Source organism: Siniperca chuatsi, linkage group LG5 (genome assembly GCF_020085105.1).
Source record: "Siniperca chuatsi isolate FFG_IHB_CAS linkage group LG5, ASM2008510v1, whole genome shotgun sequence".
NCBI lineage: Eukaryota > Metazoa > Chordata > Actinopteri > Centrarchiformes > Sinipercidae > Siniperca > Siniperca chuatsi.
Window position 1 is genome coordinate 23,303,957 of NC_058046.1, and position 12,781 is coordinate 23,316,737.

General features: G+C 41.9%; 1 protein-coding gene across 2 annotated transcripts in view; it reads right to left on the minus strand.

The window, feature by feature from the left end:
• The window catches only part of efna5b (ephrin-A5b), a 97,044-nt gene extending 95,261 nt beyond the window's left edge, over window positions 1-1,783 (minus strand). Inside the window, exon 1 of one of the 2 annotated variants that reach the window (XM_044195948.1) lies at window positions 623-1,783. In XM_044195948.1, coding sequence (XP_044051883.1) covers window positions 623-747 — 125 coding nt within the window. In that variant the 5' untranslated portion in view covers window positions 748-1,783. The remainder of the gene's footprint in view (window positions 1-622) is intronic. The other variant, XM_044195947.1, reaches the window with a different exon arrangement.
• Window positions 1,784-12,781: the final 10,998 nt, after the last annotated feature.

Genomic DNA, 12,781 nt, shown 5'->3' on the forward strand with positions numbered 1-12,781 from the left:
GGCCTGTACGTACGCCTACAAGTTAAGTTTTCCGAAAACAAGGCAATGAACCTACGCAGTCTGAAGTGACTAAATGAATGGCCACATTTAATGGACTTTGTGGATTTGTGCTGATAATTTGGTGTTTAAGTTGAGACTGGTTAGATTCTGGTGTTAATGAGTCCAGTGGAGAGTCCGCCGGACAGAGAAACAACACAACATAAGGATCCAGGTTATTTAACCCGTTACAGCTTTGACCCTGTACCTACAGCCGAATAATTCACAATGAAACGATGAATTTCCTAATCTGGACATTACTGACAGCGGGTAAAGCGCTGCAACGCCCGGCGATGAATGTTATGTCCAGGCCTTATTACGCACGGTTTTAATCTATAGTTTCCTCGGGGGGCGCGCTGTTAATGAGCAGCCAAGTATTGAAAATAAGACACTGTAGCCTGAGACAGTCCTGTTCCTATCCTCAGCTATAGCCTGTACCTACAGCTACTGGCAGTATGCCCTCACTGCGGAGAATAAACACCGATGTGGTCCAGCAAACCTGCGAACCCCGTGGCTCATGCAGATGCAAGGAGACGGAACATCGCCGGCTCTTCGCGGTAAACGTGCCCGGTGTGGGGCCACTTACTTGGCGTTGGTCCGGTTCCAGAAGACGGCGTAGCGGTCGGCCACCACTTTGGAACTGGGCTCCTGGCTAAATACACACATCAACAGCACCAGGCAGACGAAGATGACCATTTCCATTTGCAGCATCACTACAGCAAAACTTCGGCACGTATTCCTCTTCAGAGTCGGTCAGTCAGTCAGTCGAGTTGTACGGGCGCTTCAACCGGGACAGGTGATGAGTCTCATTCACATGTGGCCGTGTGTTACTGGCGCAGTGTGTGAATGCTAAACAAATAGAAATGCGCACAGCATAGAAAACGCGAAGGGAATAGCGAGAATGTGACCATTCAAGGGGACACTGGAGATGACACTTGTTCAGGTTTAAAGTTACAAAACCAACGCGTCACTGTGTTTTCTCTCTGATGCAGGTCGAGGGTCCTGATGAATCATGTGCTTTATTTCATGCAGGATTTCAGCTCTGACAAATCCGTGGTGAGCTGACAAAATATTTCTCCCACCAATGCACAAACACACGCAACACACGCGAATGCGCAGCACAACAGGCAGTGTCTTCTGTGCTGTGATAATGTTCCCCCTTATGCAGGGAGCTATTGGATGTAGCCTGTGTCAGGGCAAATGACAACTGCTGAACACTTCTTCTTACCCCCAAACCAAAGCGCAGCGGATTAGTCAGTCCAAGAGGTGATGGAGAAAGAGAGAGAGAGGCTCAATGTGTCCAATGACGCCGTGTGGCGCACGTCAGATGTCCATGTTCTCCAGGCAACTTTTTAAAGCCATACAGTCAGTCAGTCACTGGCAGATGAATGGTAATGTTAGACTCGGTCTTTCGTCTCCAGCGTAAAAGACACTGTTATCCTTTCTCGGCGATTTAGCGGAGGTGTCACAATCGAGGTGGGGAGTAGTCCTTCTCGGTGTCGGAGAGAGGACGGACAGCGTTGTGTTTTCTCATGCGCTTCTCTCCGTGGAGACGCTTGTTTATGTCCGCATCCCAAAGTGTCCTCCTCATATATAAGCCATCGTGCGACGTGCAGGAATGAAAAAAATCTTGCGTTCTCCCATGTGCGTGCTGTGTAGTCTTCCTCTTTCTTGTGTTTGGGTTTAAAACGCCGGGACACGCAGGAAGGTGAGAGCAAAGGCAGGCAGCCCCAGACGCCGACTGAGAGAGTGGGTTTGGTTACGGCAGAGCGGGGGATAGTCCCATTGGTTTGAAATTATTTGAATGGGCGTCACTCGAACAAAGCCAAGCCCCTCCCCCGCCTAAAACCGAGCTAATTCAATTACCGAGAGGTAGAGCTGGACGGGGACGGGGGAAAGAGGTGCACAGAACAGGGACCGCTTTTACTTACTCTGTCAGATCCGACCGATAAGTGCGCACGGCGCTATTTAATTACATGCAAACGGACGCAGCGGAGCAAAGAAGACCATGGACTCCAGTTACTCAGTTACTCTCTCTCAGTTCAATTCAACTAAGTTCAAATGTACTTTTTTTCTAATGACAGGAAAGAGGCCTGTGTTGATGCATTATAGAATAGACGTTAACATAGCCTAATTAATTTTTTTTTTTTTAAATCTAAATATTAGTTCAGAAGATATTATAGCCTATAGCCTAATAAAGAAACATGGAAAATGTGAAAAATTGGGCTGTTCCACCGATTTAGTGATATTGTTCATTCATTTTCCCCCCACTATTATTAATTCAAAAATATTTGTTTATATTTAATTCTATAATTGTGAGGAATTCAACTCCAGAAAGGATGTGACCTTTGCCTCACAACCTCGGTTTGACGGTGTAATGCTGAGAGATAATGGCCATGCGGGGCTCCGGGTAGATGTGACTGGGCAGCCTGTTGCGGGGAGCAGACTGAAGGGGTTCAAGGCGCCGCTCCAGCGCCCAGACGCCCCGCAGTGGCGAGCAGGCGGGATAGCTGATTCAGCCGGGGACAAATCCAAGTTCGAGTGCGCCGGTGGAACCGCGTCTGTCGTCGCCTTAAATCAGACAAGTGCTCACAAGGAGGATTTATGAAACTTTGGAAAATGAGCAGCAGGCCTAATTTCAGGTGGGAAATCCCTGACGAAAATAACTAGCATTAATTCATATGGATAAAAATGTGCAGAATGTCTGGGGTGAGTTTATAGTGGCCCCTGTTAGGTGGAATAATCCTTTTTAGGTATGTGTGTGTGTGTTTTATAAGTGAGGTATATGGCAAATATGTTTTTTCAAAAGGGACTTGAACTTATTTCTAAAGTTCCTCTTCTGCACATATGTTATGTAGAACAACAATACAGTCTAAGTAGAAGTAGAAAAATGTGTAGCTGCATTAGCAAATAGCAAGAGCATACAAGCACAAAGTAGTGGGGGTTGAAATATAAATTTTAAAATAATATGTAATATAAAATTATAAAAGCAATAAAAAATATAGGCATAAAAACCTAAAAGCTGATGATTCTAAAGAGGTAAGTGAAGATTTTTTAGTATTTTCTTTATCTCTTCTTACTTTTTCTGTAATGTGTCTGTCAGCTAATAAGTGATACATAAAAGATAAAAAAAATAAATTGTTAAATTCAAACAAGAAAGACCTCAAATGTTACATCAATATTTTTATCCTTCTACAGTCAAGAAAATCAGATGCACTTACTGTGTGTGTGTGTGTGTGTGTGTGTGTGTGTGTGTGTGTGTGTGTGTGCATGCAACAGGTGCTGCTGTTTGCCTTCAAGGATATGGGAGGAGAGAGAAAAAGGAGAGGGAAGACAGAAGGAGGGAGGAAGGGGTGAGAGGGCAGCTAATATTTTAAGATAATCTTCTTGACCTCTTCCTGTGGACTATCATAAACTCAGGGCCATTCACTTGCAGCTATCACCACACACACACACACACACACACACACACACACACACACACACAGAAGGGCACTCACACTGCAACCACACAAACACCACTACTACCACACAAACTCTGGCGTCAAGCGTTATCATGTACACACAAATTTTCTCAAGCATTTTTTGCAATCCACACACAGGCACACACACACATGCAAACTGAGGACACTATCAACTACCAGGGGAGGAGGAGTGGGGAGGTCAGCTTAGAGGTCAGTCAACATGGCTGTTTTCACACCCACTTTACAGCCATGACTGCATTCCTCTCCTGCTGCGTCCCGTCTCTCTCTCGATCTCACACACACACACACACACACACACACACACACACACACACACACACAAAGCACACTTGATAACAAGCATATATGACTGACTAGTGTGCACAGTGTATACCCCCAGCTGCTTTCATTTTCTCTGGCATAGAAACAGAGCTTTCCCTCCCCATCCCCTTCTTAACCTGCTGTCACTATCATAGTGGGCTGCGTTGATTACTTCTCATGCGGACCTATTTTCTCCCTCACCCCCATCCACATGTTCCAGCAGAGTGGTGCAAAGTTGGCTTGAACTCTATTTTCAAAAAGCTGGGTTTGTTTTTCCATTTGATTGATTAGTAAGGAGGAAAACAATAATAACATGGACTATCAGTGATCAGGTGATGTCTTTTCTTTTTAAAGGGATGAAAATTTGACAGACTCTTTCATGCACATGCACTTATTTCGCCTCTCTTTTTCTCTGTCTCTTGCATCTCCTTCAGCTCCCTTTGTTATTCTCCCTCATAAATTGTATACATTCACATCTTGTGCACGCAAAGTATCTTTTAATTTTACTGCAGAGCTTCGTCTTTCCCTCTAAAAACCTATTTAACTTTAAGGTTTTATTGTCCAATTCAATGTTGGTCATGATTCTAGTAATGCCTTTTTGATACAGGATAACTGGTTTCATCAAGAGCTTCAGTTTGATATATAGAAGTCATTCTGGCCAAAATGACAAATGTCTGGCTTCAAGCCCGAGATTTTCCTCTTCTCACAAGCAGTAATCTGTACGCTCACACAGCCAGGGTCACAGCAGGGTGAAATGGGAAGGCTGACTGACTGACTGACTGGCTGGGTGGTTCATACCTTTTTTTACATGTTATTGTTCTTTTGCCAACAAGACAATTAGAGACTGCATCATAACACAGACTCATTAAAAAGATGTGAGAATGCAGCTCGGTATGTCTGGTGTCAAGCTGACACCAACAGGCAATTACGGACATGAAAAGCGCAAAAGGATCCTTTGAATGAGTTCTTGAAAATATCTGTCAATTAGAGGTGTGTGACAGTGGAAAAAAAACACGTCAAACTGTTTTGCAAAGCTTTAATTAAAACTATGTGTACAACCTAATCACCTTTTCTGAATTAAGATATATTGGATCCATTAAAAGTGATTTCATGAATCAGTCAATGAGATGACCTTACATCAAAATAGATATAAAACTAAACCACTGAGTGGATACAGACAAAGTGGCACCTTACAGGTATAATGGCTTGCTTTTAATACCATAAACCATAAAAAGGAAACATTAAATCTGCTCTCAAGACACCTTTAAAATCATCCTCCCTCATCATCAGATTTCTATAAAGTATCCCTACAGTTGTGCAGTACATTACCATTGTATGTATTGCATGGTATAGCATTTCCCTAATGTTATGTCTGAGATACTGAGATGCAGAGCAGCATTGGGATACATCGAGAAGTGTACTGGAGATCTATGTAATGATCTCTTCAGACAGTGTAGCACTAAATCTCATTGTTATACGACTCACACATCCATAAATATGATGCTCTTTCACAAGCCCAGGCAGTGGGATCGTTGTCAGTTAGAATTACTGAGAGCACTGTGCATGCTTTGTGCCCTGTAACCCTATTGATACTGTCGTATGCTTCAGACTGCAAACTCAGATTAGGCTGGGTTACATATGAGGAGAAAATAGGATTTCACGTCTTCAGAGCACAGATGTGACACTTTCATGGCCATTTTAGAGGATAATTTTTCCTTCATGCAAGAGGAGATGTGTTAAAAATAAGCAATTGGTACCTGTGTATATTCATCATTTGATAACTAAGAAGCCTGTTTAATGCCACATCTTTTACCTGAAATCACACATGCATCAGTCAGGATCAAAAAGCAAGTGTAGCATTCAAAACCTTTGTGTCTATATCCTGTATATTCATAAACTTGACACAAAGCTTTCTCATTATATCTAAGCTCATCGAGAACATTACCTCCCTTCTCTGTCTCGCTCCCTCACTCTCTCTTAATTCTCCACCGCCTGCCTCTTTAGGATGCATATTAGATTAAAGATTTTATTGTCACACTCAATGCACTTAGAGCATTGGCAAACTAAATCACAGGGAGACAGCATGTCAGAGAAGAGACACCTTGGGTTGACTAAGTCATGACGAGCCAGCACAAATCGATGAGAGGGACTAATCGGATGTATCTGCTGGGACAGGCCCTGCCCTGAATCCAAATGATGGACACCAGATGGGGACTGATGTTGCCATTAGTACACCATCAGTGCAGTAGACAAAGTGTTGTAAGGACAAGGGCTTCCTATTCAGTGAGGAATCAGGTTTTCAATAGGGACAGCCAAGGTCCTTCTAGTCATAGAGGGAAAGCAAAAACCTACAGTGGCGAGTGCTTGCCTGTGTTTGTGCGAGTGCAAAAGAAAAAGAGAGACAGATGAAGAGAGAGTTTGTGTGTGTGCATTTGTTCTTGTGTGGTTATACTTATGAGGACCACATGTCCTCACAAGGACAGAACGCTGAGGACAAAATAGATCGTCCAAACCCATGTGACAATGATTCATATGAGCGTTTTCCGAGGTTTGGTTACCTTTAGCCAACTAAAACTTCTTGGATAAAGTTTGGGAAAGACCGTGGTCTTGGTTAAAAGAAACCGACACTGACTGCTTGCAGGAGACAGTGCAAACTGCGGTCGCTAGTGTCAAAATTACACACTTTGAACAACAAACAACCAATGCTACCATTTCTCTGTTGAGGATAATCTCAGTCTGGACAAAGTTTAGATTAGTATTTGTTAAAGTTAGGTATGAAGAGGTGAGGATTACAATTAGGTTTTAAAGGTTAAAGGAATAGTTCGAAACTTTGGGGAAAAACGCTTATTCACGTTCTTGCCAAGAGCAGTAGATATGAGGCTATTCGATTTAATTAAATTTTATTTATAGAGCACCATTTCATAACAGAAGTTATCTCATTGCACTTTTCCTATAGAGCAGGTCTAGACCGTACTCTTTATAAAGAGTAAAAGAGTACAGTCTAGACCGTACTCTTTATAATATTATTTACAGAGACCCAACAATTCCCACCAAGAGCAACACTTGGTGACAGTAGCAAGGAAAAACTTCCATTCCTGCCAGTTTGGATGAGAAAGAAAGAGAGAGAGAGAGAGAGAGAGAGCAGGAGGAAAGAGAACATATAGTGCCACAATGCAAATTCCACATAGAATTTTAAAATAATAATAATGTAATGGTAGTGATAATATTCATATTAATAAAATAATAATAGTAATAGTAATGATAGGAAAAATAATGATGATAATAATAATAAGACTAATAATAATAATTGTAGTAGTGGTTGTTGAGCAGGAAGATCCAGACTCTGCAGCTCCAGAGGCAGAAATGCCTTCTGAAAGCAACAGAAGGAAAGAGGAGAGAGATGAGAAAGCACAAGGATAAGAATGCGTACAGATGGAGACAGAGAGGAGGAGAGAGGTGCACCATGGGAGGTCTCCCGGCAGTCTAGGCCTATAGCAGGATAACTAAGGGATGGTTCAGGACTCACCTGAGCCAGCCCTAACTATAAGCTTTATCAAAGAGGAAAATCTTAAGCCTACTCTTAAATGTGGAGATGGTGTCTGCCTCCCAAACCCAAACTAGAATCTGATTCCACAGGAGAGGAGCTTGATAACTGAAGGCTCTCTAGGAACCACAAATAACCCTGCATTCTGGGAGCGCAGTGTTCTAGTGGGGTAATAAGGTATTATGAGCTCTTTAAGATACAATGGTGCCTCACCATTAAGAGCTTTGTAGGTGAGGAGAAGGATTTTAAATTATATTCTGGATTTTACAAGGAGCCAGTGCAGAGAAGCTAATATTGGAGAAATATGATCTCTTTTCTTGTCAGTGCACGTGCCATAGCACTCTGGATCAGTCTTGGCACAAGTGACTTATTCTGGCAGCCTGATAATAAGGAATTACAATAATCCAGCCTAGAAGTACCAAATGTGTGGACTAGTTTTTCTGCATCATTTTGAGACAGGATGTGCCTTATTTTTGCAATGTTATGTAGGTGAAAAAAGGCAGTCCTTGAAGTTAGTTTTATGTGTGAGTTAAAGGACATATCCGGATCAAAGATAACTCAGAGGTTCCTTACGGTGGTGCTGGAGGCCAGGGCGATGCCATCTAGAGTAACTATATCTTTAGATAATGTGTCAGAGGTGTTTGGGGTCAAGTACAATAACTTCAGTTTTGTCAGAGTTTAACATCAGACAATGGCAGGTTATCCAGGTTTTTATGTCCTTAAGGCATGCTTGAAGTTTAGCTAACTGATTATTTTAGATAGATAGATATCATTGGGTATCATCTGCATAACAATGAAAGTTTATGGAGTGTTTCCTAATAATATTGCCTAAAGGAAATGTGTACTCATTCCAATTATAGGGCCTCGAAAGAGTCCTGTATTGTTATTTTTCGTCACTACCTCCCCAAGTCGGGAGTGGGTAATTTGCGCGCCTGCTGCTTTCCTTGGTTATTGCCAGCAGCTGGTTAGCTCAGTTTAGCACAAAGACTGGAAACAGGGGAAACGGTAGATTTTGTTACCTTTTCAGTAATGAATTCCCTCCATCAATCCCCCAAATTGTACAGAATTTCTTTGCCTTCACCGAAGGAAGGTCCGTTAAATGTCCTCACAAGTATAGAGAGCAAGAGTGCATGTGTGTAATGTAGTGCGTGTGTGTAATGTATGTGGGAGCCTCTATGTTCATAGCCTACATACCACATATCTGTGTATTTAAGATCAATCATATATGTCTCAGAGAGAGTTTTGCTTTTAAAGTCTTGAGTCTTATCTTGTACCACAAAGTAAATATTACAAAAAGCAGTTTTACTTTCTTGGATGAATGAGAATGTCCACACAGGCTTGTTTCTCCAGGGGTTTGGGACATACCATCAGATGATAAAGAATTAATTCTTTATCTATTAATTCTTCAGCTGGACATTATCAGCCAACGCTGGTGTGAAAACAGCTGTTTTATGTCTGACCTACACCCAGTTTTTCAGCAGCCTTACAGTAATGCTGTCTGTTTTTTTCCTCCCATTCTGTCCACAGTTAAATGAACAAAGGCTCACTCACACACACAGACACAAACCACAAACAGCCCCCTGTCCCAGTAGTATAAATGTTTATTTGGCCTGAAACAAAGCGGGGTTTTTTTCTGTATGTCTATGTTTGATGCATTGTGTTGCGCGATATTTTATCACACGGCACACTAACAACACCAGCTCCAGCTGTGTGCTGTGTGTGTTCCCAACTTCACTGAGAAACAAAGTATATAACTCCATGTGTGCACATGTATGCAGCATACACACTATGAATGTGCACGTATGTGCACTCCTCTCTGTGTGTGTGCTTAAAATGTAAGGGTTTTATTAGCTACAATTGTATTGGGTTACTTTTTCTTGTTGTTGTTTTAAACCAAACTCTTTCCATTTATTACACTTAAGTGTATTACTTCCAGTGGGCAAATACAGGGTTAATGATTAAGAGTATATTGCATGGTGGCATTCTATCCTTAGATCTAATTCAGAGAAGTCTAACTTATCCTCATTACAGGGACCTGTAGAGGAGCAAATGACAAATCACAGTATGTGATAATAAAGGTGACACTGTGAAAATCCCTTGGCTGGGATCCATCTCATCATTATGAGAGCATTATGAATGGATGTAATAAAAGTGAATTAAGACAGGACACCGCTGATATAGATATTATGAGCACATTGTCCCTTCCCTAATGTGAATGGTGCTTCAGCTGGCTTCTGCAATAAGGGCCTCAATTTGGAGAGGCTATCCTCAACTCTGAGTAATACTTACATACAATCATGACCGAAAAGCTGGGAGGAGAGAGGGTGGGCAACTATCGAGTCCTCTTTTGTACTCTCTCTGCTCTTTCATTATAGCAATGAATGTAAAAAAGCCTTTGATATCTCTGGCTACAGTGTTCAACGCAGCAGTCATTTGGCTCTATGGGGCCTCACATCTCTCTTTGAAGTCCCAGGAAGAAATTGATGTTCCACTGTCCCTTTATGACTCTTCTGTCGAAAGGAAATATAGATTCATAGGCCCAGGACAAAGCTAATAGCCAGACTTGTTCAAAGCAAAGGAGCAGAATAATAGTGCCGTGTGTCAGTTCAAGCCAAAGAACATTAATCTCTTATTAATACCAGTTGATTCTCTTTTCAAACTGTACTTTCTCTGCTTCTGTCTTTCCTTCTCTCTCATTCTCTAGCGGGTGTTGCTCTGTGGAAAAGGCCACCATTGAAGAGCTCAGCTATACATCATTGATGAGGGTACAATAGCATTAGTGTATGCTTAGCCTGCTAATTCTCACCGCCATTATGGAAAGTTTTCTAATCGGGCCATTTGTAATTCCGCACATAAAAGGATAAGCTGAGATCCAAGCTTGCAAGAGGGCTTATGAAGCTGATCAAATTAAGATCATTTTTTCCCAACAGGAATACCTGATAATGAGAAATACAATTGCCATGGAGAGTATCACTGACAGGCTATTGACAAAGAGATTTGCCCTGCGGTATTTATGAGTAGGTATTTGGTATGCACATTGCATATGCAAGACTGTTTCCAGCTACGGCCCATTCATTTTCATATACAGTGCATTTTCTTTCCAGAGGTGTTATTACAAACATCAAACTTCAACAAAATAATGTCATTTTATGTGTATTTATTAGTGATTCTTGGCCCCATTGTGTCAGTCACACATTCCTGTATGAATGTGAGAATGTTTCATATCCCCCTGACGCCATAGTAATCCTCCCTCTCCAGATATCACTCAGTCACTGAGATAGACCATTTCCTTCTCATGTTCTTAATTTGTCTTTTTTAATGGAAGGAATGAAGGACACATAAGAGCTCAGGGTAAACTTGCATCTGATTTGCTGTCAGTGGCAGGAAACACACTGGCAGGAAACACACACACACACACACGCGCACACACAAAGTCATCACAATGACATGCAGCACAGATTCATGTTTGAATGCTTGTGCACACCTAAACACATGTAGAAGTAGAAGGGCTCACATTCTCACATGCATAATCATAGACACAGAGGCATGAAAATACAGCCTCTGGAAATTATGGGGTGGAAACCTTCAGGATGTGTTTTTCCTCAGAGAAAATGTTTAGTGTAATCATACCTGATAGGAAAGTGAGAAACCACATTATTTGGTGTTGACACACTGTTTGGAATAATGAAGATACACCATTATGAGCAAATGTGACTCCACTTAGCTCATATACTTTATACTGTATATACACATACACAGGCCTGTCTCTTGCTGTGACTTACGACTTTCTGTTTTGGGAGCGATGCCCATCACACCTGTGTTGTGATGTCATCAATTTTCTCCACAGTTCTTTATGAAATATGATGTCATCATTCAGCGTCCTGTCCAATGATAAGTTCCAGGGAAATGTGAGGTCACTGCAGTTTCCCCAAAAGTAACATCAATCACAATGTCTTCCAGAAAACCAAAGTGCGATCCAAGGCAGGGCTGTGCTCAGAGTGGATCAGCACCTCCTAAACACATGGATCAGAAAAATAATGTCACTGCCATTTTGATTTAATCATAGTGTAGGCCTTATATTACTGCAGTGTGACACTTTAATTACAATGATTAGTACCAGTAGAACATACGTAGAGTATTTGTTGTTGGAAACCGAGTGAGTGCCGCATCTCACACATTCACTGAAAACATCTGTTCAAAATGTAAAGCACATAAAGGTGGGGTATGCGATTCTTGAGAAATCCAATACCATGACAATTCCCATGATATAGAGCGAACAACGACACTGCAAGTAATATAACTAACGTCAGCTAGGTTGTTGTGGGTTAGCAAATTGTCCCTATGGTTACTGCTGCAAAGCTAACAGCACAAGACGGTTTCCCAGAGCCAGCAAACCAGATCCAGACAGCGATACGCACAACTCTCCTGCTACTATAACAAATATCACAGCAGCATAGCTTGGCAAACTAGAAAGTAAGCTGAATGTCCATGGGCAATTCATTTAACATTACCTGACACACAAATCATGGCTGGAATGGCTGGAATAGTGTTGTGTGGCCCGGTCTGAGCCACTTTGTTTGTTTCCCATTTACAGAGCCAGGGCTGTGTACAAACACTGGATTAGTTACAAAAAACATTGTCTCACTTAGCTCTAGTTTGGCTTTGTGTGCCCAGATTGTTAGATATCCCACCCAACTACAATGGAGGTGACTAAACTTTTAAATGTAATTTTCCAATGCAATGATCCCCACAAACAAATTTGTATGCACCTCCACTGTATTGGGATGGCAGCAGAAAGCTCAGTGGCATATATATGTTTTTGATCATTTGTGTGAACCAAGCCTTTAAAGAGTACTTTTGATTTTGGATGTTGTTTTTTTTAACTATTTTGGATATCTGTTAGTGTGTAAGAATTTTGCACAAGGTTCACTCCCAAAGGTCATCCTTTACGGCACATAAAACATAAAACATTTACATTACAAAACCCAATCCCTGTGTGATAAGTATCAGTATTACACATCCACCCACCAGAGTCTTACACCTGCTGGCCAGCAGGCCAGTAGAACACAGAGCCGCCCTCTGAACCGACATGTTTGACTAATACCAACTTGTCAGCACTATGTATTCCTGCAGCTCAGGATATTGGAGCAATTACCTTCATACAGCACTCCCTAGGAGCACAGGGGTCATTGGAGCCCAATTCATCTATAGGACCCAGTCAAACACACCTAACAGCGCCAACGCTGACTTGTTAGGGAACAAGGAGCCTGTCATAATTAGCAGTGACATTTGCTGACAGAGAGGCCAAGCAGGCCTGGCCTCCACTGAGATGTTTTAGCATAGAGAAGGAGAGAGAGAGATCTATCAGATAGAGAGAGGTCTTTCACCCGCTTCTCAAATGGATGCTGTTGCCTAA